The sequence below is a fragment of the Vespula pensylvanica genome, chromosome 2 (assembly GCF_014466175.1).
Source record: "Vespula pensylvanica isolate Volc-1 chromosome 2, ASM1446617v1, whole genome shotgun sequence".
NCBI classification, from domain to species: domain Eukaryota; kingdom Metazoa; phylum Arthropoda; class Insecta; order Hymenoptera; family Vespidae; genus Vespula; species Vespula pensylvanica.
Window position 1 is genome coordinate 16,047,969 of NC_057686.1, and position 27,012 is coordinate 16,074,980.

A 27,012-nucleotide genomic window follows, 5' to 3' on the forward strand; every position below is an offset into this window, starting at 1 on the left:
TATAATCTTCCCTCTTATGTCTTGTTACAAGCACACAACATAATCGATGGATTACGTTGAAGGATTTACCGTGAGTTCGTTTCAAATACCTTGACATAATCGGTGCATATACGACAACGACGACATTGACAATGAGTCATACTATCTCAAGTGGTTACTATACTAAGCTGAGAATTATGTCTTTCATTCGTATTTCAAAAGATAATCGAGTCATCGACGAAAAGGTTCTATTTTTACAACCCTTTTTATACCTTAACAAGTATTCCATCCGTATACGTAAGAAACCTCAATGTCATTTACAATGATTATTGCAATCCGTAATGTCTCCTTAGGTAATTGTTGTATTCTAAATGTTTTTTTCTTTCTTTCTTTCTTTCTTTCTTCCTTTCTTCCTTTTTTTTTTTTTTTCAAAGATTGACTCATTGTTAACTTTTAGTGATATGATCTTTCATCGTGTCTCTCTAGATCACCTTCAATTTAATTCCATTTAGTTTACAAGTTAGATCGAGAGGATTTATCTAGAAGCAGAGAAGAACGAGAACGAGATCTCGATTTAAGATTTCACCAAGATAATTATCGAAAATCATGAACAAGGTAAACTGGAAAAGTCGAACGTTTCGTTCATGAAAGGCAATGACACTTTCTTCATCATATACATGGTGTTCTAAATTATTATTAATTCGAACATAATTATATTATTATATTACACGTAATATAATATATATATATTAAATAAAATAAATCATTTAATTTTTATTACAAATATTTCTTCAAAAAGAAGAGAACACTTTTATAGTACAAAAGCTTCATTATTATCATTAATAATGTTGAATGAAATCGTTGATAAAAATTTGACACCGAGTACATGCAATATCTCATTTTCTCTCTTTCTTTAAAAATTCCAACGTTTCGATGAAAGTTGATGGACACTTTCTTGATCGCATCGCAACATGATCTATTAAAATTATTACTAATCACAAGAAATGTAACATATAAAAATTATTCTTTTCTTTTTTCTTTTACAAGAGTTTTAAAAAAGAAAATCTATATTATAAACGATTTCGAATAAAATCATTCTCTCTCTTGATAAAAACGTGACATCGAGTACATGCAATCTCTGAACATTTATTTTTTTCTTTCTCGCTATGCAACACACTGCACGCTGTCTCTCCATATATTAAATGAAACGACTAATTAAGTTCCTTTCTTTCTTTCTTTCTTTCTTTCTTTCTTTTTCTTTTTTTTTTTTTACGAAATATTTCTTAACGAAAAATTTCTAAAATCTGTAAAATTTATATCATTAATAAATTGTTTTTTTTTTCTTTTTTAAATAAAAAATTATTCGACTAAAAACGTGACACCCAGTACACCCAATCTTGGCACATGAATATCTGTCCCTCTCTCTCTCTTTCTCTCTCACTTTATCTGTGCAACATAACATGCTTCCAGATCTCGATGGAAATCCTGTTTAGCCTAGCGCATCGTCGCGTGAATTACGAGAAGAAACTCGAGCGATGGTTACACCGGCGCTCCCACAGAGAGTCAGAGATAGACATTTTTTTCACACTCGAGCGAGCTGGTATTTAGGTGCTATTTAGAAGACTCCACGTTATAACAAGGACGTTATTCAAGGACGAGTAGAAATCTTACGAAAGACGAACCCTACGAAATTTTTGACGAAAAAAAAAGGAAAAAAAGAAAGAAAGAAAGTAAAAGAAATAATCAACGAACACAGAAACGAAAATGAAAAAGAAGAAAAAAAAAAAAAAAGACAGAGAAGAAGAGAAAAAAGATTGATAAAAAATTCGAACAATCGATAAGAGTCCCTTATCGATTACATTGGTCGAGATGTTATAGGCCAATCGTCATGCTCGATGGATTCTAAACAACAGTCACGATTCGCGATGAATATTTTTGTCGAATTGCATCTCTCTCTCTCTCTCTCTCTCTCTCTCTCTCTCTCTCTCTCTCTCTCTCTCTTATTCTGTCATTCAAAAAAAGAAAAAAGAAATAAACTAAAATTTTCGTTGACAAAAAAAAGTAATGCGCACGCGTCCAACGTATTCGCGATTCGATATTCCACGCACGATGCCTTTTAATTTTTCGAGCACGGATTCGACCTTTTGTTCTTACGTTTTCTCCTCGAATGTCCATGCAACATGTCAGCGACATTTTATTTATGGATAATGTCGTATCATCGACCATGAACGGATCACGTTCGTTGATTTTTCGCGACGTCCATCGCACGTTTTTCATTTTCTTATATATGCATAGATATATACATATATGTATATACACATTTGCTTTTAAGTATCTTTTATACGATCATTATGCTTTTTTATCAAATTTTCTCTCTCTCTCTTTTTTGTTTTTTTTTTTTTTATGTTTGATATATACGTAGTTATATGTACAGATAATATCGATGGAGACGGTCATCGGGAAAGGATAAGGGCCTAATGTGCCATTCTCTGTCTTAGAGTGGCTCCAAACGACGATATAAATTTATATTATATAATAAATTCAATTTAATATCTAGTAGTCGGTGTATAATTTTTATTTCTATATATATATGTGTATGTAAATAGTGTATCTTTCACTTAGTCATTCGCATCGATAATTTATAATGAATAATTGATTTATTTTAATGATAATCACAGAAAAATGTGTAACGCCTCTGATAGATAGTTCTGTAGATTCAATATATGTCAATGACTTCTACATATATAAAGATGAATAAATCAAAGGAGATAAACGAGTGTAATATTTTATTGGTTAAAAGAAAGAAAGAAAAAAAAAAATATGTATATATAGAAAAGAAAAAGAACACGAACGAAACAAATATCGAGTCGATCATGCAAAAAGATACATATTCGAAAAGTGAATGCATCCATTCGCCACGTTCATTGGTCAAGGTCATCAACGTGAAGATCATCGAAAGTCACTTGGTATTCCAACTAACTCGAAACGTCTATCCCGATCTCCAGAAAAGATTTCCTCGACGTCCTCGATTCACAAAGTATTTGGCATAGATCCAAAAGATCGATCGATTTCTCGATTTATCTATTTCGAAACTAGTTCATGATTATTAACTCAATTTTCTTTATATATATATATATTTTTTTTTTTTTATTATTCTTTTCTTCTCTGTAAAAGATAACCTTCATTATAAAAGTCAAATAAAATAATAAATAAGTTACAAGTTCAATTTGATTTCTAGCGATGACACATATCCTCATTAAATAAGTATCAAGTAATACAGATCAGATCGTATAAGTTCAATTAATAGATCTAGACAATAATAAGAATGATCAATGGTTATGAATCAAAAGTTATGTTTCATCTTTCTTCTTATTTATCGTCACGAGTAAACAGTCATGCTATCCCTATAAAAATATTAGTAATACTACATATATAAACATATACATACATAGACAAATATAATATATACAGAATAGATCAATAATTCCAAAGTATTTTCTATAGATAGTTTTATAAATTCAATGTAACATTTTCGAGACTTTTTAAGAAAGAATTCGTTTCCCTTTTCCGTCGGATTATAGATTATAAAAATTACAAATTAGATTTGTATAAAATTAGTTAATCTACTAGATCATTTAAATATATCTCGAAAAAGAGTAATTATCGATTATTAAAATCATTATAGGGATACTTTCGATCTGTTCTATGTATCACAAATTTTAATTATCTCGTTAAACACGACCATAGTAATCACTAAAAGAATACACAACTTTCGAACGATACATACATACATAGATATATACATACATATATATATTATATATGTATCTTACACTTTCTACGTTACACTACGATTGACCTTGGTTAACTTAAAAGGCCATAACTCGATCTTTACTTCAACTATACCAGAAGAAAAGGAAAGGAAAGGAAAAGGTTCTTAACCTCTCGAAGGAAATGTTCGAGCCAATCGTACCAAAACATACGTTTTCTTGTTCGTTTTATGATTAGTTACATATATCGTTGTTGATTATTGTTATAATCTCGTGTTAGTCGTTTATCCTAGAAATAGGAGAGAGAGTTTATTATACAGTCTGAATAAAGAAGTCGGAAAGGGGAAAAAGCTTATATAATACTGTAACTTATAAATACGTACATATGTATAATACATACGTACGTATTAGATAGATAAAAAAAAAATCCTACGTGATTTTTAACAATCGATAACTTTTCTTTTTTATTTTCACAATTGTAAAAAAAAAAAAAAAAAAAAAAGAAAAAAAAAATGTTTACCTTCGTAATTTTTAATTTATGTTTTACAAAATATTTCACCTTGAAAGAGATCTTGTAAAAGAGTAATTGATTTTTAACATCACCTTAGAACATTTGGTCTACCCTGTGTATATGTATGTATGAGCATATATATATATATATATATGGATTAGAAAAGTAAAAAAGGAAAAAGAGAGGTTGAGTTAGAAGTTAAGTGTAGGAGGGTCGAGGGGTGCAGATAGAATGCATCGAAGGAAGGAGAATGACAACAGCCGTGATTATGCAGAAATGCGAGGCGTGGCATTTGTAAAAAGGTGACTTAAGTTGAAGTCTATATTGATGTTGCTGGCTCGCCATTGCTATGAGCTTTAAACTGGTTACGTGCTGCCTAGCTCCATTGCTCCGGAAATGATTTTCTACGCGAGTTCCTAAAGTTTCTTCGTTCTATGTATGTTCGTTTTTTTTTCTCTCTATTTTTCTTTTCTTCTCTTTTTAACTTTTTCTTCTTCTTCTTCTTTTCTTTTTTAATTAAATAATTACGATTCACGTCTTGTTACATCTCCTTCTTCTTCTTTTTTTTTTTTTTAACTTCCCTTTAACAACAAGAGCTAATCATTCTTTGGAATCTTGACTCGAGTTCTTAAGTTTCTTTCCTTTTCTCATTTTTCTTTCTATTATCTTTTTTCTTTTTATTTTCATTTTTTTTTTTTTTTTTTTTTTTTTTTTTTTTTTTATTAAGTAATCGTGAGCCATTTATTTCAACTTCTTCTTAAAGAGTTAACATTCTTTGGAATTTTAACTTTCTCCGAGAAACTTCGCACGATCTAGAAAGAGTATCCTTATCGTTCTGAATATAACGTGTGCAATAAAGAGATTCGTACGTTCGATTTACTTACGATACTTCTGATAACAAAATGGATAATGGTGAATCCATTTGATCCACTGACATACTTTTGTTACATTACGCGCATACACACACACATACACATACATATATGTTAATCTTCATGGGATTTAACGAGTACATTAATATTTATTTATTTTGTTCGAAGATGACTCTTTCTTTCTTCTTTCGACAAATTATTAATAATAAATATGCAATATGATTAAACAATTTATCACACATATTAATTATGCATTGTATTATATTCCAACTGTAGCCTGATTTATCCATTGACATAAATATTTTTCTTGTATCTCAAGACAATTCATATTGTTATATTATAAATATCAATTTTTATAAATACATATTAAGATGATAATAAACGATTAATAATAAATAATACAATATGATCTAGCAAGTAATTCATTATATACATTAATTGTTTTATTTCTATCGATAGGATTCAATTTTTATATGAATTTCATTATTCTAAGATTTATTTCTTTATTTTTTTATTTATTTATTTATTTTTTTTTTTTTTTAATGCAGAAATCTAAAAGGAAATAAAAAATAATATTGATACGTTTACATGTGCAAATATCACATATTAATCGATATCTAACGTAGATGTTTCATGAATAGGAACAAAGAAAAAGCCACGTGACTAAACTAAGCACCAAGAGAATGATCTACAAGACAACAAATACTTACACGTGATCACATGTATGCCCGTGGAAATCTGAGTTTCTGAATAAACTCAATGCGATAACGCTCCTTACTCCTTATATTTTACGATATTTGCACGTTTGTATGTATTGTGCAGAACACAACCACAAAAAGAAAAATTAATGTGAAGCAAAGCGAAACTTTTGAAACAGTATGTGTGTCAGGTGTTACGTTCTAAAACGTAACTTCGTGCGTTATTTTAAAAAAAAAAAAAAAAAGCAGAAAATGCTACATTAGATAAAATATCAGCAATGTATTTTTTTTTTCTGCTGACCGACATTTTTAAAATGATGTAGATAAGTATAAAAATTGTTATATAAATTATTACAATTATTTAAAAATACGAGACTAAAGAGGAATATTACATTTGTGCGTATTTTCACGAAAGGATAACGTTGATAATGATAATAAGACGTGGTTTAGAAAAATATTATATATATATACATATATAGGAGAGAATATATATATATATATATATATATATATGTAAAATGTAATATATACGAATTTCTATTATTTAATAACATTGTATTTTAAGCAACAAAAAATAATAATATAATATTAATGATGTTTATAAATATATTAATTATTACATATATATATATACACATATATACATACATACATACATATATTTTACAAATCAAGGTCACCAATCAACGTGCTTATATAATACATAAACACGTAAATGGTAGACTTCCTCATCCAATCGGACCTCTCTCTATATGCTTGAAAGGACATGGGACGGGTTTTTATTGTACGATTTGATGCCTCTGTTAAATCATAAATGCACATACGTATGTATATGTATTTACAGGAAAAGATATCGAGCTCACATGCATGACAACACGACCAACAAAACCTGAGACGGGCGGGACACGTGAGATCCGAAAGAGATAATAGAAGACTCTACCCCGTTGTTCGTTTCATGGTGCACAATAAAAAAAGAAAAATCTATTTTCTTTAAGCTTGCGTTCTCTCTTGCTTACAAAAGAAGAGAAGAAGCACATCTCGCACGTGTGTGTATTCTTTCTTATCCTGATACGGAAGAAATGAAGAGATTGCTGCTGCTGCTGCTGCTGCTACTAGTACTATTCTAATATTTGTCTAATATTAAAATCTACACTTTGATTTATTATTCTATTATTCGTTTTCTTTATTATTATTATTATTATTATTATTATTATTTTTTTTTTCTATTCTTTCTTATCCTTTCAGTGTCACTTCCTTATCGACCGAGTTTCTCGTAATTTCATTTTAATAAAAAAGAACCGAAATAATCGGAACGATGATTAAATTTTCTTTCTTTCTTTCTTTCTTTCTTTCTTTTTCTTTCGATTTTATTATTTCTCTTCCTTCAAAATAATATTTCCTTTACATTACTTACCGACGGGGAGTCGATAATTTTATTTTAATGAAAAGAGAGGAAACGAAGATGACGAGATTATCATTTTTTTTCTTTCTTTTCTCTTCTTTCCTTCTTTTTTTTTTTCGAAAATATTATCTCTTTCGTTTAATAGTTGGCAATCTGTAAGTTGTAAATCGTATGGTATGTTGAGAGCAAGTTTTCACGAACTTCACCTTACCGAGTCCCAAAACCTGTTCGCTCAGATATCCGATAAAAATTCGCGAAGAAGATGGCGTAGCCTCTTCCTCCTTCTCCTTTTTCTTCTTCCTCTCTTTTCGGATTCGAACCCGATATACATACATTTAACTTTTATCGCTATTTCTCGAATATCGAAATCGTCCGATTCGAATCGACAAATTATTTCAATTTTAGACAAAAGGTATTTACTTTCAATTCTAATAATTTATATAGAATGAATCGAAAGTCTTTGGATGATTTTAAAAATCAATTATCCTCTTTTTTATAAATTAAAAATTTCTTTGCCTTCTTTTTTTTCTTGTTAGAGTATAAAACTACAATCTTAGTTTGTTAAATTAAAAGTCAAACTAGAAGTCTAAAAAGTCACGAAAGATTGAGAAATTAATTTTTAAAATCACCTAGGAATAATCTTTCATATAATATCTTAAAAAAAAAAAAAAAAAAAAAAAAAAATGAATGTTCGAAAAAAAATTAAGTTGTTCTATTAAATTTTCTGTTCCAGTTATTACAACGACAGTTTCTTTGAAAATGATAAGTAATTTTGAAAATAATAATGATGATGATGATAATAATAATAATAATAATAATAATAATAATGAGATGTAGAAAATCATTTACAGCTCTATGACACTTGACAAATTAATACGTAACGCTTTTAATATGTTTTATTCGTGCTACTTTCGTGGGATGTGAACGTAGATGAAAATTGCTTATCGTCGATCGCTCTCCCGTGGATCGTTTTCAATTGCACACCATCAAGCCCCGTTAAAAATTCTATTTGCTTGACGGGAAGGTCGAGACACTACGAATCACTCTGACGATGAACGACGTCAACGAGCATTTTCATCACGTTCGTACTCTCGTTTATTCATTATTTTTCATTTTCCATCAAATTTTCCCTAAAATTTTCATTGGGACTAATACACTGCATTGATAAATCAAATAGAATAGTTAATATTAATAATATATAACAATATTAACCATCAAATATATATTTAGAACAAAATTAGTAACATTGTTTAAGATTACTGAATAAATAAATAACTGCATAAATAAAACACAATTAGTATTGGAAAAAAAAAAAATTACGATTATCAAATTGTATTATTATATAAAAATATTACTGTTATCATTATTTCCACAATTAAAAAAAACAAAAACAAAATGCTATATCATTATATTACGTATAGAAATATTGTTATTATTAGTATTATTGTAACATTTATATAAATTCCAATAAAAATATAAAAAATAAGAGAATAAAAATATTACAAAAAGAAGATTAAAAGCACAGTACCTCTTATTACGGTCAGGCGTAAACAGATATAACTCAAAGTCTCATGAAAGTTCTCCATTACAACGATTAAACCCGGAGTAAATTAATAGTCTTACGTCACGAAGTTCTTCTTTCGAAGTGGACTTCCAACAAGACTAGATAATATTTCTACGTTTTACAACGAAGGAACTAAACCTATCTAGTCGAATGTTTTAGAATTGTTTAATGATTTACTACTTTACGTAGTAAAACGCGAGATCATAACTACAGAATTTGAAATGTCGAGAACCTTACACAACATTTTATCGCCACTTACGTTTCTTACGTTCAATGCCAAGTGACGTACTAGTACATCTCTTACTAAATCGAAAGCACGTTATTTGCCGAGAAGAAATATTGTTATTATCTATCAATATTTAGATCTTGTTCAACAAACGATATCTTTCTAAACAATTTCATCCATATGTATATTGCGTATGTATGTACTTTTATATATGTATGATGTTATAAAAAAAAAAAAAAAAAAAAAAAAAAAAAATTGATTTACACACTTTTATTAAAAAAATAAATATTTCTTAAACTAAAATTTTATATTCATAGATGATATATATTCATAGATTTTATATTTAATAGATGTTAATATTTTAAATGTATATAACATATTGATATTTAATATTTGTAATATATCGATACTTAACATTTACAATATACTAATATTTCATATTTATAAAACGTAAATAATATATATATATATATAAAATATCCATATTTATAAATATCTAAGTTTAATTCTAGAAAATCATGGAAGTACTGAAAGTAGTCTAATATAAATTATAATAGTAGATATCCAAGAGGTGGTAATAAAAATGAAAGGGAGTTTAGCAAAGAGATGATGGTGTAATTTTTCAATTACACGCATTTGCCTTTGGATCTTCATCGAGTCATTAAGGGGTGTCATTATTACGGGAGCTACATTGCCGAGAATATTACAGGAAGAAATGAAGATGATGTCGTTTTATGAAGAAATTATTAAGTCGACGAACCTTCTTATGTACATCCTCTATAGATCTTTCTTGATCGTCCCACGCATTATTTTTCCCTTACGTAGAAGGATTACGTGGTATCCAACGGTTACTTGTTTCATTACTTATTTATTTGTATATATACGTGTATCGGTGTGTAAGCGTGTACGTCTATCTACCTGTCTAGGTAAACGTAGATTTTGACGAGAAAATAAGCTGACCTTTTCACGTACGTTTCAGTTGCATTTCACCTAAACGATGCATTTTTAATACATCTAAATGCATTACGATCTAAAGCCAGTTTTCTAATGATCAGTATCGATAATCTCATGAAATTTAAAGCTACTTTTATATTTATTTTTATTAACATTAATATTCAACTGATAATTGTGCGTATGCGCGCATCAATATTTTTATAAATAAATAATATATTCTTTTTGACGTTCCTTTTTTCTTTTTCTTTTTTTTTTTTTTTTTTTTTTTTTAATTACTCGTATATAATACATTTTACGAGTATACAATATAAATATTTTATCAGAATAATTTTCTACTTCTTCTTTCTTCGTGCTCTTCCTTTTCCCCTTTTTTCTTTTTTTCTTTTAGAGAAATTTTTATGCGTAACTTTTTTCCTTTTGACTCGAGAACAAATTCTGCAGAACCAAACTAGAGAATACTATAATAAAATATAATATATCGAAGTGCTAAGAGAACGTTAGCAAGGCGAGGTGAACGGTGAAGAAAATTTGCGGAAGCATAGTTGGCGATCTGTGGCTAGAATACATACCTACCACGTGGTCGAATAATTTCTTCGATATGTACTTACTTACATATACGAGAGAGAAAGAAAGAGAGAGAGAAAAAGAGAGAGAGACTCGCGTTCCACAGAGAAAAACTGCTTGACTTAAGTGAGATCTCGTAAAATGTAAGAATTAGGAAAAATATAGACGAGAAATAATAGGAAATATTTTCTTTGTTAAATTTTCCGTTCGTTTCTTTCTTTTCTTTTTTCTTCCTTTTTTTTTTTATTATAAATTGATCCTTACTTATATATTATATATATATAGAATAAAGATCGAATAAATATTTAATACATAATTTTTATATTACTTTATATAGTTATATATAATTTTTCTAAAATATTTGTACTGAATAAATATTATTTTACTATATATATATATATATAAAACATACTATATTAAATTTGAAATAATCTATATTAGAACATTATCTTGTATGTTGGATAATAAAAATTATATTGGAATATTTCTATACATATTTATTAAATTTCTATATATTTAATATATTAAAAATATGCTATATAATCCAAAAATCAAAATAAATAAATAAATAAATAAATAAATAAATAAGTAGATAGATATGAAGGAATAGTTAGTAGATGGGATTGAAACGATCCAGTATGTTCCCGTTTAAGAATCCTAAGCTAGGGAATCGGCCTAAGGTCGAGAAATTCCAGCGCATGGAATACTCGAAGGCAAGCATGCAAATATACTCGAAGAAACGACGAACGAAGGCACACCGCGTGCTTCCGAACATATACATGCGAAAATATACATAGTTACAGTCTCATACACACATACTTACACAAAGAAACAATCTCACATTTATTTATAGTATAGTAGGGATGCACGGCGGCGCCATAGTATCTAAGATAATTCTCCTTAATTATCTTAATGTCTACTATCGCTTGTAATGTTACATTCTCTCCCTCCTTTCTCTCTCTCTCTCTTTCCCTTTCGTTATCTTCATAAATATTCTAATGTAAAGCTATTACATGTCATATTAAAAATTATGTCAATTTACCAACTCTACAACAATTACTAAAAAATGTCGAACAAACGTCTTACAAAAATAACTTTCTCCATTCGTCCTCCATTATTATAAATAAAAAAAAGAATACATACTTATTCAATATAATTCTAATATTTATTTGTTTTTGTTAGAATAAAATTTACACGAAATTGTTTAGTTATATTATACTTTATGAGTTTACATGTACAACAAAAAAAAAAAAAAAAATTACCACGCACATATCTCTTATCACACACGTTTATATATATATATATATATATATATATATATATATATATACATAAATATGTTTGCAAGTTCACATTGCCACATACACCCACATACGTACGTACATGTACATACCTCCTATTATCGGTCACATAAAAATGACATAACTCTGTTGAATGTACGTAACACTTTTAAAGTGTTGAGAGTACTACGAAGTATCCAATCGCGAGCAAATATCTATCCTACACAATTACGTATGTATCTACACGTATACGTAATATGTCTCTATATAAGTAATATGTGTAATATGTATATGAGTAGTATAAATAAGTAAATAAGTAAGCAAGTAAGCTCACGTTCACGCACACGTTCTCGATCACGACGGTATGGCATGCCTTTGGTGGTATCAGACTCAACGACCTGGCAGGAGCCCCGAAGCCGCACTTTCTAAAGGCCTTCGCCGGTTTTACAGGCTTGTCTATACTACGAGAACGCGACCGTCCTGCCAGGACGTTCGTACCAAGTATCTTTCTTTCTCTTATTCTACATACATACAATATGTGCGTATACATATCTATGCATATATATGTATATACATATATATATACATATATATATATATACACACACACACATGCGACAGATGATTTATCATTTTTTAAGATTATGTGCTTATGCACAGATATATTTGATAGGTGTTTCAGGTATGAAAAATATTTTTAAATGAATGTGTACGTGTATGTGCATGAAGGATGAGCCAAAAGTCAAAAATCTAATAAATACATACTACTTTTCGAGACTTTTTATAGGCCGATTATTTCTTTTTTTTTTTTTTTTTTTTTTTTTTTTGGTTGAGATTATGAAACTACAAGCGTAAGAATTTTTTTACGAACTGAAAAAAAAGAATGATTTTAAAAGATCTCGAAAAAAAAAGAAAGAAAAGAAAAAAAAAGTAATTGATTTTTAAAATCATTTAGAAACTTTTGACTGATCCTCCCCCTACCCTTCCTCTCTCTTCGTTCTATCGTATGCGCGATAGGAATTTTATGTATAGGAGATATCTCTAAAAATATTTGCGTTATGTATCGCGTTGCGTGCGATGAGTGTTGGTTTTACGTACAGGAAACATTTATAAAAATGTGTGAGTTTGTGCGTACGTAATGTGAATGTAACGTACGTGAAAACACGAAGCAGATATTCTCTCTCTCTCTCTCATTCTCTCTCTCTCTCTCTCTCTCTCTCTCTCTCTCTCTCTATCTATCTATCTATCTATCTCTCTTTCTCTCTCTACTGCTCTCTTTCTCTTTCTATTTTCCGTTAGAAACCAGAGATACCTCCTACACTTTCATCCTACGTCCAAGGCTCTTCGAATTGCGAAAAGATGAAATCTCAATCGTCCTGTGAATCCTATCTCCAGTGTTAACCAATTCAAAGAAAGAGGAAGAGAGAGAGAGAGAGAGAGAGAGAGAGAGAGAGAGAGAGAGAGAGAGAGAGAGAGAGACATTATAAATTTTCTGTAAACAAAATTCATCAGGAATTTTTCAAAGAATATTATTCTTTCTATTTTCTGTTCTTCGAATTATTACTAATAGATTTTTCCATGAATTAAATCTATTTGTAGATTTTCCACGAATTAAATGAAATCCGCAAAATGACAAATGGGATAGACTTCGATAATGATTAGAAATATCTTCTATGCGATTTTAAAACATAGCTATAACGCATCGGCCTTCGACGATGATTAGAAATATTTCATATGCAATCCTAAAACATCGTTATATTACATCGACCTTGGAGGATGATTAGAAATATTTCATATGCAATTCTAAAACATTATTCTAACGTATTTTAACGATGATTAATATCTTAAACGATGATTAGAAATATTTCACATGCGATTCTAAAGCATCGTTCCTAGACGATGATTAGAAATTTTATAACGTCGTTCTGATCCATCAACTTTGAACGACGATTAAAAATATTTAATATGCAATCCTGGAATAAAATAGTTGTTTAAAGCTGATTACAAATTAGTATGTACAAGACTGTAAGTTTCTTTTTTCTCTTTCAAAATATATTAAATATGTTATGTATGTGTACACACATAGATAGTACATACACTTCCGAAATATTAATGCGATAATAAACTTATTTTTTACACGATAATCTTTCTTCGATATGAACGTAAAAAAGGAATAACATTTGATTAAAATTTAAGCTTGCCTTCCTTCCGAGTGTAATTAAAGCGAGTTAAAGCGGTGATTTCTAAATTGATGATCCGATCGATTAGATTAAATAAATATATTTATAGAAAATAATTTGATGATTTTATTAACAAAAATATATCGATTTTTTTTTTCATACATACTTCGATCTATCGATCGTTCGTTCGATTTAAAAAGATCATGAATCTATTTTTATTCTTATTAAAAATTTCAAATTTTCCTGAGTAACTTATTATCGATGTATACATAGATCCTTCGATTTATCGATCCATCTTTCGAATGGGAAATATTAAGGATTTAGTTTTTGGTTTGAAAAAAATTTCCAATTTTCCCGCGTAATCTTATTGATGTGTCCCTTATTGTCAGTCCTATAAAATTCATAAAAGTTGCGTAAACACGCGTGTGCTTCAATTCTAGAAGGTGAAAGTGATTTAGACAGCACGTTTGTTCGTACGTTGCGACACGCTTTTAAGGGAACGTTCTTTCGTTCAAAAAGAAAGAGAGTGAGAGAGAAAGAGAGTGAAAGAGAGTGAGAGAGAAAGATACGAAGTCATTTGCAAAGATGTATTTTATAAAACTCGACAATGACAAAAGAGGAAAGTAAGAAAGGTAAGAAAGAGAAAAAGAGGAAAAAGGAAGGAAGGAGGAAAGAAAGAACGAGATAAACGAAAGAGTATAACTTTTCAGAGAGATGATTTCGACCGTCCATAGTGTGGATATTTATGTGTCGAAAGAGAAACGCGGAAGAGAGAAGAGCTTACTTGGGATCATCTGCCTCGTCTTATTATGGGGGCCCATCCTTCGATATTTTTTTCGATATTAGCTACTGATTTACACGAGAAAGGTTAACGTGAAACTACTCGAACGAAGTTACCGGAAATTTACTCTCTATAATTTAACAAATTTTTCATTTCATTTCATTTCAAATGTCATAATTTTTCTCTTTTAAATCAGGCAAAGGAAAAAAAAAAGAGAAAAAAAAAGAAAAAAAAAGAGCGTATCTATAGACATACGATGCTAATAATAATTTCAAATATTTCTCATCGTTCTAACATCTTCTCTTCCTCTTGTTAATTATCTAATGTATATTCCACTGTTCCAGGAATTTGCATGCACGAAGAACAGCATTTATCTTGGTACATAATGCGTCTTAAAAAAAGAAAGAGAGAGAGAGAGAGAGAGAGAGAGAGAGAAATAAATATTTTTGTTCTCTCTCTCTCTCTCTCTCTCTCTCTCTCTCTCTCTCTCTCTCTCTCTCTCTCTCTCTCTCTCTCTCTCTCTCTCTCTCTACCGAAATTGAAATATAAATTATTCAATATGTACCTATTTAAATATGTAAATTATATATTTATATAACGACGAATATATAACTTCTACTACATTATAATTTATATATACATATGTATATATATTTTTTTCTATAATAATATTCCAACATTTAATTGAGATCATTTAATTGAGATCAACATAGATCGATGATAGAGAGAAATATATAAATTCGTCTATAGAATAGATCATTGATACGTTACATTATACTATATTTATAATATATATGATATATCTATTACGAAAATATATAAATATTCAAATGATACTTATATATAGATATGCATATACATATATCATATATCATAAATTATATTAACATACTCGAGTATAACAACCTGCTCGCATTTTCCTTTTTTACTCTCCCTCTCTCTCTCTCTCTCTCTCTCTCTCTCTCTCTCTCTCTCTCTCTCTCTCTCTCTCTCTCTCTCTCTCTCTCTCTATTTACGCACACACGCACATACACAAAATACAAGAGCCAATGGGTAGGTAGACAAGCAAGCAAGCAAGCAAGCAAGCAAGCAAACAGGTAGACGACGTCGTTATAGCGAAGATTAAAACGTCAGGTACACGCAAGCATAGTTGAAGTTGCATCGAGCCGAAGAATTCTCATCGCCCTTGCAACGAATCACGAAACTCGACAGTAAAATTCACAGACATATTTTTTTGTCTCGCACCGATCCTTCTCTTCTTCTTCTTCTTTTCCTCTTTCACTCACCTCTTCTCTCCTCTCCTCTCCTCTCCTCTCCTCTCCTCTCCTCTCCTCTCCTCTCCTCTCCTCTCCTCTCCTCTCATCTCATCTCTTTTCTTCTCTTCTCTTCTTTCCTCCTCTCCTTTCTTCAACTTTTTTACTCTTCTCTCATATTTCTTCTTTTCGCAGTCGTAAAGATTCGTGGCGAGGAGATACTCGCATAATACGTACGTATATGTACATATACATACATATATATATATATATATACACACTACAAACGTACGAAGTCGAAGGTCGCGGCCTTTTGAACGAAAGCGCGCGCTCGCTAAGAAGAAGAAGAAGAAGAAGGAGAAGAAGAAGAAGAAGAAGAAGAAGAAGAAGAAGAGTGGCGACGTAATAACGAAACAATCGCCGTGTGCAATCTACCGTAGCACCTTTACTCCTTCCTATACATCTTTAAAATAAGCGTGAAAAGAAAAAGAGAGGAACAAAATTCGTTATAGACACGTGTTAATATCGATTGATTCGATTAAATTATCAAAATATTTCTTTTTTCTTTGCCTAACCTATAATTTCCTTCTGTCACCTTTCGTTCTTTTTTTCTTTCTTTTTTTTTGTTCTTTTTTTACTTTTATATTTCATATATCCTATTCAGATCGATCATCTTCGATATGTATAATATAATTTTACTTTTTAACGAAATGATAAATACTTCGACATTCTTAGGTTAGATTAGAACAAAATTATCGAAGATTTCCTCGAGAGTATCATTTTTCATTTATTGATATTATATGAGAAGTTGAACATTCTTAACAAGAAAATATTTCTAATACCTATGTCGAATGTTATCGAATAACTTTCGTGATGTTATAACGAAGCTGTAAATATGTGCATCTTTTAATGAACGACCGATGTATCATCTAATCGCTGTCGTACCATAAGTACAGGTGACGTCCATTGTTAATCTAATGTCTCTTTTCCGATGTCTATTGATTATACATACAGACATAATCGATCGTTCAAGTTTCGAATTATAATTGTTTCGAATTTATCATTATTATATACACACACGCATATACACACATATATATATATATACAAAATAATTATTCTTAATTAATTAATATTAATAATTTTATATGAAAGAAAGAAAAGTAAAAAAATTAAAAAAAAAAAAGATAAATAAAGAAATAAAATAAACCTGTCATTTTATTCGATTATATATATTTCGATGATTAACACTAATAATCGATCCATTCTCTCTCTCTCTCTCTCTCTCTCTCTCTCTCTCTCTCTCTCTCTCTCTCTCTCTCTCTGTGTGTGTGTGTGTGTGTGTGTGTGTGTGTGTGTGTGTGTGTGTGTGTGTGTGTACATATATATATATATATATATATATATATATATATATCTACGATATTTCCAATAGATTTCAATTCAATTTCTAGAAGATAAAATGTGTATATATATAATACATATATAATAGTAGATTGTCGAATAGAGGTTAAGAAATTAGATCGGAAAAACGATATCAATGAGAATGGAAGAACGATTTAATCGAGACTATCCATATTGCATTACATAATACGTGATATATATATATATATATATATATATATATAAGGTACATACATCGTATACGTATATATATAAAGTACATAATCTATATACCTACATACCTACATCCATCTATATAAGTATTCCGTACTTCGAAACGGAAATGGCTTCGGACAAAAATACAAAACTAACCTTCAAATGTATCTGTAGATCTTTGTTTTTCGAGCTTAAATATGAATATATAATATCTAATTCGTAGGATTAGAATTCTATCAATTATAATCCATATCGTAATGTTAATCGTATTTCTAAGAATACATTTATCGTGAAAAAAATATATTTGGCCAATGAATAAAAGTTTCTGCATTTTTACTTCGTTGAGATTCCATTGTCTTACGAATAACAGAAAGAAAAAAAAAAAAAAAAAAGTTTAAAAAAGAATAAAAAATATGTACACGAAGAAAAACGTATATATGTATGTATGTATGTATAAATTAATGATTTGTCAAAGGAGAACGATCACCATAACGGTTCTAATTGCGTCCCTGACCAACAAGAGTACGGATCCTGTATCAATTACTCGTTCTAACCGCAATATGACCTATTATCGCAAACTTGCAACGAGTTTATCCGACTGCTAACTCGTACTTTCTGTTACTTACTGACACAGCTATACTTATCGTTAGTACCATATATTTATTAGAGAGAAAATAATCTTTATCACTTTCTTTCATCTATCGTTTTTCTAATCGCCAATAAAATCATCGATCGGTAAGTTAGATTACTTTGCAGTGTGTATACAAAGTATGTATGTATATATGTATGTATGTGTATATGCATGTATGCATGCGAGTTACCCTCAACAAAGTCATGCAACTTCACAAACTCTCAAACTCATATATGCATCTATATTTTCGTTAATCTTATTGTATTTTTCCTTTTTATCACGCGAATATCACAATAGATTTATATATCGAAAATTAATATATGTATCAAATATAGGTTATATACTATCGGAAGTAATACTAATACACAAATATAACGTTATAAATTTTACATTAAACGTAATATTTTGTTAGATACAAACTAAGGTTAAGTTATGGAGGATTAACCTTCAAATGATAATATATACACGCACGCGCGCGTATACGTATATTGATGTTTTCTTATTTTTGCTTTTTATGTTTTCACATGCACGTAGTACGAACATACGTATTTATATTATCTACCAAAGCGTTTTTCATTATAAGGATTTTCTAAAGAGAAAAGATACGCCAACGGGAATTTCAACATTTATCGTATTCGAACCGGTATATATGTAAACGTCCTATCGGTTCGAAGTACCGTTTTTAAACGAATACCACTTTCGCGCCTTTAACGACATGCCTTTCGTTTCGTCCTATCGCGTGCTACTGATATTTTGCATTACTTCGTTAACACGCAATAAATCGCTTATCTTTCGTACTAACGACGACTAATAATGGTCGACGTAAGATGAGAACAAAAATACAGAAAAAAAAAAAAGGGAAGAGAGAAAAAGAAAGAGAAAAAAAATCTCTCAAAACAAGACGAATAAATTCATAGAAAAAAATTAAACAAAAAAGGTTAAAAACTCACCCTTGTGCCTGCGCCATTGTTTGTAAAGTAACGCTGCAACGGCCGACAAAAGGATCGTCGTTAAAAATGTCCCAATCACGGCACCAGCCACGCTTCCTGTACCAAAACAGGAGGAGGCATTAATATCCTGCGACGCAATGTCCTCCATGGCCTCTTCTCTCTCTTTCTCTCTCTCCCTCCTCCTTCTCCTTCTCCTTCTCTTTTTCCTCCTTCTTCGTCTTCTATCTCGCGAAAGTACGCGATTCAGTTTTTTCCCGCGTACATATCCAACAACACCACCAACCGACTTGCTGCCAACTTGCGTTAAGGATTCACGATACGTTCTTCTACTCTTTTCAATTATATTCACTAATTTATTTTTCCGTAGTATAAGTTTCTCTATCTTTATTTTATTAATACTTGATATTTCAATGATTCTTAACAACCGATTAGCACGCGAGAAGACATAACTGTCGTTCTTTTTTCTATCTTTTTAATATATATTTTCTATTTCTTTTCTCTATTACTATGTATGTATAAATATATATATATATATAAATATATATATATATATATATATAGATATCTTTTCTCTATTCAAAAAAAAGAACGACGTTGATACGACCCGTCAACAACACCATTCGTCTCGTAGGACGACGCGCGTCGTACTGACTGAAGCGAGCTACGAAGCAAGTAAAACAGGTAGGTACGCAACAGGTGCTTCTAGCTCCCGATTGGTGGGGGCGCTCGCGGGACGATAAGTGGGGAGGATTGAGAAGACTAATGCGAGAGATGGATCGAAGGAGAGAGTGGGAGAACGCCGGTAGTAGTAAGAGAGAGAAAGAGAGAGAGAGAGAGAGAGAGAGAGAGAGAGATAAGGAAAGGGAGGAAATGTAGCGTGCTCCTTCCTTTACGTGTCCACGCGAGAAACAGCTTCCCGAGTGAGCAACGACACGAACCGGCTTCATTCTCCTTCTCTCGACAAAAGCGTTCCTTTTCCACGTATGTTCGCCAACCTGCCGTTTTCTTTTCTCTCTCTCTCTCTTTCAAAAAAAAAATATATATATATATATATACATACATCACCATCTTTGAAGGATAAATAGAGATACCCTCGAAGAATAGAGAGATGACGATACGATGTTTGTTTTGATCTCGTATAGAATACTCCGGCTCTTTTTATTTCTCTCTTGAACGTTTATCGAAGATAATTTGAAAAAAGATTTTACAATTTCGAAAAAATGTTTTTATAGAAGTTTCATTGGAAAATCTATTTGACGATATGTACGTCCTATATACCGTTTGTATATACATATATACCTGTAATTATTACGCATACGTTCTTTTTTCTTTCTCTCATTTTTCAAGTGGCAAAGTTCGCGCTATGCAATAATCGGAATCATACTCATCGTTTGAATAAACCGGTCTTATCGATGCAATATCGTAGTACGTTCTACTAGGAGTGGCACGCGTACCTGTCTACTCGTTTTGTATTTTCAATGAGCGCGAACTTTCTTACTTCGTCGCTCAATGAATTCACTGTTACGTCGTCATAGCGATCAGTTAAAAGTCGTTGAATTATTTATTTACGTTGAGACATGGAATTTTGTGTGGTTGGCTTATATGTATGCGTACGTGTACGTCTATCTATGTATGTGCGTAATGTTGTCCTTTTTTTTTTATATTTACGATCAATATAATTGAGTAGGTTTTCAAATATGTATATATATATATATGTATGTATGTATGTATGTACGTATGTATGTATGTATGCGTTGAAACGAATTTTTCGGTTGAAGAGAAACGGTATGCAGGAAAGATAAAAATGGACGCAACCGAGAGGCACCTTGGTCGTGTCAGGAATGCAGGTGGTATGTGTTGCGTCCATTATTTCCCTCTCCTCGTAATCATCCCTTCTTCTTCTTCTTCTTCTTTACCCACAAACAGAACGTTTGCGGGTAGAAAACTTTCTGTTCGACCATATATAGAGAAAATCGGATTTAACCAGAGTATCTTGCACTCGAGATATTCCTTGTTCTACATACACGCGTGTCGACGTCCTCTTTATATTTTTCCGTTTTTTTTTTCTCCCCTTTCGAATTTGTTAAACGTAATTGCGAAAAATTATAGTCATTTCGTCTATCGATTTTTCTTTCTTTCTTTCTTTCTTTTTTTTTCTTTCTTTCTTTTTTTGTGTCTACTTACCATCGTCATGTACAACGCATATTATAAAATGATCTATACTTTTACCAATGGCTTCGTACAGACTCCAGACTTGCGGTTAGATCTGGATTACGGTTTTAAATAATATTCGTCAAATGATCCTGCAACGCGATTGATTACCTTACGTGCGCACAGTTCTCGACGCGTTCAGCTATATTAGATATATTTAATTGACTTTTTACTTTTTTTTTTCTTTGCGATAGAAACGTAACGATAACCTACAATATAAATTTTTTCTAAGAAAGTTTATGAAATAATAGAAATATTTTATTTATTCTTAAAATAATACTAATCTAATTATATAAAATATTCTTTTTATACAATTTATAGATTATGTACGACATATTTGTTTTATTAATGTTAGGTACTTATAATAATTCGCGTCGCATTTTTAAATACGTATATTTATTTAATTAACGATATAAAAGTATCATACAAATTCATTTTAATCAAAATATGTATCTGTCATCGCTCTCTACAATCTTCTGCCACCTGTTACATAATTGTCTAGTTATATTTTTAAAAAAAGGTTATATCTTTTAAGACAATAAAATTATTAACTTTCTCGATAATAACAAATCATTACTGGACCAACCGTATCGTATTGATCTGAATAAATGATAATTGAATCAGACTGTGTATTATAATCCTAATTTCTCATAAAACATGTAGTAAATGTAATAAAAGTATCTTTATATTTTTTTGAAGATACCATATATTTTCAAACATAGTATCATATAATTATAGCTTATATTTTAGAATAAATTAATGTACCGTGTACTGTTGCATTTATATTTTTTTTTGTTTCAACTATCATATAGAGATTTTCAGATACCTAAATCTCTATTGTTCGAATTAGAGATTTAGGTTGGAAAAGCACATTAATTGTAGTCCGAACTTCTTATGTTTCTACTCTTTATTATTATCTTGTTATACTATTTGTAATCAAGCATGCTCAACAGTCTTTTCCTTTACTTGACTTATATTCTAATTATTTCTTAGTAATAGCTTTCTTTGCTTTTTTTGATTTATGAGTCTTAGTTTTGATAATTGATGTTTTCATAATCTTCTTATCTTTGAACGCGGTCTTCTACTGTGTTGCTTTTTTGTAATCTTATTTTTAGTAACGATAATAGCAGCATTAGCTTTAGAATTAAGAACCTTAATCTTTTTTTAATCTGTAATGTTTTTAGTAAACTTAACTTTTTTAGTTAGTGCTTTAGATTTTTTGCTATTACCCGTTACTATCATCTTTTTTTTAACAGATTTACCGATATTTTTCTTTTTTTTTTCTAACCAGATATCTACATTTTTTATGTCTTTGCATCTTTGCTTTTAGTGATTGAAAATTTGAAAGATCTTGAAGCTCCCTTTCCTGTAGTTTGTTTAACTATATCGGTAGAAACTGTAGTTTTTAAATATTTCTTTATAAAAGTAATTTCTTTTAAAAATAATGCTAATTTATCACCATCAACTTTATACTTTTCTATAATATATTTCTTAATAGCTTGAAGCGACAAGCCTTTACGATCTTTCAACTTTTCAATGGCAGTAGTAATCATTTTAGGAATTGAATGATGATTAGATCTTGATTTCTGAATGTTTGGAATGACAAACTTTACTGGTATTAAGGATTGAGAAATGATTGCTACTTTATCTGCTAATATTTTAATTAAAAATTCTTCGAATTCTTCTGTTAGTTATATAACAATACTTTTTTTTTGATTTATTGTTCCCAAATTCTCTCAATCTTTCTGTTCGCCATTAATTTCATTAAAATTAAATTCGCTACTTATAAACCGTTCATACAAGTCTTTAGAAATTTCGATGGATACATCTCTATAAGTATCAGAGGTGAACTCTTTTACTTTCGTGATAGATAGTTCTTGATTGACACGAAAAAACAAGTATTTATATTATTTGTCAGCATTCATTTTAGTCTATAATAAAAACAAGGTTATGTTATGCTACTTAAGATGCCCTAGATAAATCTTTCTTAGTATTTAAGTATATTTTTAAATTTATAGTTTTATAATTATTTATAGTCTTATAAATTTATAGTCTTATTAATATTTTATATCTTATTAATAAAGAAAGAAAAAAAAAAAACTCAATTCACAGTAACTGTCACTTATTTAAAATTCGATGAACTTTCGCGAATAAATAATGCAATGAAATAAATCGCAATTCGACCAATAGATAATAGTTTACAAATTGATACAAATTGTTTCACGATAGGATCACAATCAGCTGTTGCCTTCTGAATAAGGAGCGTCGTGGCTATTAAGATTTCATTGGTTCGTATTTATGACGGTGTCACGTGACATTGCTCTAACTCTCCGTTGATTGGTCGATTCGTAGTCCAATCAATGACAGCCATTTTTAATTCACTTATTTCTTCGTAATATGAAAATCACATTTAAAGGGAGTAAAATGCCGGTCTTGTGGATTAACCATAAATCAATTTCTGAGCCGAGACTTTCGTGAACTCCGCATGAACATTTTCAATTTTTATAATAAATCAGTGAATTATCGAATCAAACTTACTTTTGACACGTTTTTAACGTCGAAATAAATTCGAATTTAATTTTAACCTCAAAGTATTAAAGAAAGAAAACAAAAGTGCCGCGTGAAAACGTTACTCGACATTTTCGCGAGAAGATTCCTTATAAGCTCGCTTATAAGCTTCGGGACAAAGCTAATACACAGAAAAACTTAACTAATTTATCAAGAATGACTGCAATTTCAGCGGGAGGCGACGGTAGGGGTAATCATGGACAAGCTTATAAGGACAAAAGTAAACCTGCTGATATTCGAAGCAGTAATATTAATGCTGCGAAAGGTAAATGTAAATTCTCGGCTTTTTTAATACACGTGCGTTCGTCTATAACGATCAGTTAAGACAAAAATTTCCATATATAGTAATGTCCCAGTAAGATTCTTTTAACCTAGATTATAATGATGTTAACTTATACGTTTAAATTATTCTTAAATTAATGTTTTATTATAATGTAATAATTATGACACTATATTACATATTTCCGAAAGATTACAAGTTTTAATTAAAAGTAAACTGATGAGTTTATACTTTTAGCCGTAAGCGATGCAATTCGTACTAGTTTGGGTCCTCGTGGAATGGATAAAATGGTAATATATATATATATATATATGTATTGATGAAAAAATTTAAAAGATTTTCTTTTACAATATACTGTTTGTAATATATAGATTCAAGCAGGCAATGGTGAAGTAACAATTACAAACGATGGAGCTACTATCTTGAAAGAAATGAACGTTATACATCCTGCGGCTAAAATGGTACCCATTGCTTGTTCTTTTTTTATAATACTTGTTTAATGTTTATACAAGATGTATTGAAATGTTTAAATGCTTTTAGTTAGTTGAATTGTCTAAAGCTCAAGACATTGAAGCAGGTGATGGAACTACAAGCGTTGTTGTAGTAGCTGGCTCTTTGTTAGAAGCTGCAGAACGTTTATTACAGAAAGGAATTCATCCTACACTTATAAGCGATGCTTTTCAAAAAGCTGCGGCTAAAGCAGTCGAAATACTTACAAGTATGTCTATACCGGTTGATTTAACAGATAAAGAATCGCTTGTTAAAGCTGCGGCAACATCGCTTAATTCTAAGGTAATTAATGAGAGATAATGTTGACACAAATCTATTGATTTTACATCTTGAAATTATTCAGTTTTTCTTTTCTTTTTTTTCTTGTAAATTTTGTAGGTTGTATTCCAACAATCGAGTTTATTGGCTCCGTTAGCCGTGAATGCAGTATTAAAAGTTACAGAACCAGGAAAAGAACAGGCTGTAGATTTAAATGTAAAGTATAAATTATTATTTTGGTCTGTTTTATATATTTATATTTCATTTGGATTTAATCCGTAGGATATCAAAGTAATCAAAAAATTAGGGGGTACTGTTGAAGATACGGAGTTGGTAGAAGGATTGATATTTACACAAAAATCGTGTAATGTTAACGGGCCGAAACGTATCGAAAAGGCAAAAATTGGTTTGATTCAATTTTGCATCTCTCCACCTAAAACAGATGTAAGCTTTTCAAATCGATAAATATGTTATGTTTACATTTTTTTTCTTTTCTTTTTTCTTTTTTTTTTAAGAAACTATAAAGTAATGACTCTTCCAGATGGATCATAACGTTATTGTATCAGATTATGCTGCAATGGATAGAGTTTTGAAGGAAGAACGTGCTTACATATTGAATATCATAAAACAGATTAAAAAAACTGGATGCAACATATTGTTGGTTCAAAAATCTATTTTACGCGATGCTGTCAGTGACCTTGCTATTCACTTCTTAGATAAAATCAAAGTTATGGTAATCAAAGATATAGAACGCGAGGACATTCCGTTTGTATGTAAAACTTTGGGATGTAGGCCAATAGCATCTTTAGATCATTTTGTTGCTGAGAATCTCGTTTCTGCAGAATTGTGCGAAGAAGTGCAAACGGGAAGTTCTAAATTTGTGAAGGTTGGTATAATATTTTAAAACGGATATATGCTGTAAAGCAATATCAAAATAATATCAAAACACATCGTTGTCTCTTTTAATTATTTAGATAACTGGTATACAAAATTATGGTCGTACGGTTACCGTACTGGTACGTGGAAGTAATAAATTGGTTTTGGAAGAAGCCGAGCGTTCTTTGCATGATGCATTATGCGTTATTCGATGTTTGGTAAAACAGAAAGCAATGATTGCTGGAGGTGGAGCACCTGAAATAGAACTTGCATTGAAACTAGGAGCGTATGCACAAACTTTAGGCGGAGTGGATGCTTATTGCGTTCGAGCTTTCGCAAATGCGCTCGAAGTAGGTGTTGATATTTGTATGATTAATACAGGAGTCTTGTACGTTATATATTTAATGTTATGTTAATTTTAGATTATTCCATCTACGTTAGCAGAAAATGCAGGTTTGAATTCAATCGCGACTGTTACTGAATTACGAAATAGACATGCTCAAGGTGAAATGACAACTGGAATTAATGTTCGTAAAGGAGCTATTACAAATATTCTCGAAGAAAATGTACTTCAGCCACTTTTAGTTTCAACCAGTGCTATCACTCTTGCTTCTGAAACTGTACGCAGTATACTTAAGATAGATGATATTGTTAATACAAATCAATAAATTGCTCAAATAAAATATAATTAATAATATGTTTAAACAGCATGGTAAGTATTTTTTTTTTTAATAATTATATATATATGTATGTATGTATGTATGTATGTATATAATTATAATTAGAATAAAAATAATTATAATTAAAAGAAAATATAATAATATATACTTTTTACAGATTTCTACGCTTTCATTGTAATTGTATTATTTGTATGAAGTTCCAATGGGCTAATTATTGCAAAACTTTTGTTGCATTACCGTTTGAATAGCGCTTTGTACTATTCAATGTTTTTATAAAAGAAAATTAAATATAATAAACAAACTTCTACAAAACGTTTTGACAATTAATTTTCTAGATATACTTGTTCTCTGTAACAATACAGAAGTATTAATATATTTGTAACGAGTATATAATGGCCTTCTCGATTAATAATTT

General features: G+C 30.1%; 2 protein-coding genes across 2 annotated transcripts in view; one reads left to right on the top strand and one right to left on the bottom strand.

The window, feature by feature from the left end:
* LOC122637530 (transcriptional regulator ATRX-like) overlaps positions 1-19,759 on the bottom strand; it is a 36,584-nt gene extending 16,825 nt beyond the window's left edge. Inside the window, exon 1 of the mRNA XM_043829714.1 lies at positions 19,215-19,759. Coding sequence (XP_043685649.1) covers positions 19,215-19,362 — 148 coding nt within the window. The 5' untranslated portion in view covers positions 19,363-19,759. The remainder of the gene's footprint in view (positions 1-19,214) is intronic.
* Positions 19,760-23,856: 4,097 nt separating this feature from the next.
* On the top strand, positions 23,857-26,909 carry LOC122626975 (T-complex protein 1 subunit delta). The gene is made up of 10 exons (XM_043807637.1): positions 23,857-24,258; positions 24,511-24,563; positions 24,645-24,734; positions 24,814-25,065; positions 25,162-25,257; positions 25,324-25,485; positions 25,583-25,927; positions 26,016-26,267; positions 26,340-26,629; positions 26,755-26,909. Exons 1-9 carry the CDS (start codon positions 24,150-24,152, stop codon positions 26,583-26,585), a joined length of 1,605 nt encoding a protein of 534 aa, XP_043663572.1. The 5' UTR covers positions 23,857-24,149; the 3' UTR covers positions 26,586-26,629; positions 26,755-26,909.
* The last annotated feature ends 103 nt before the right edge of the window (positions 26,910-27,012 follow it).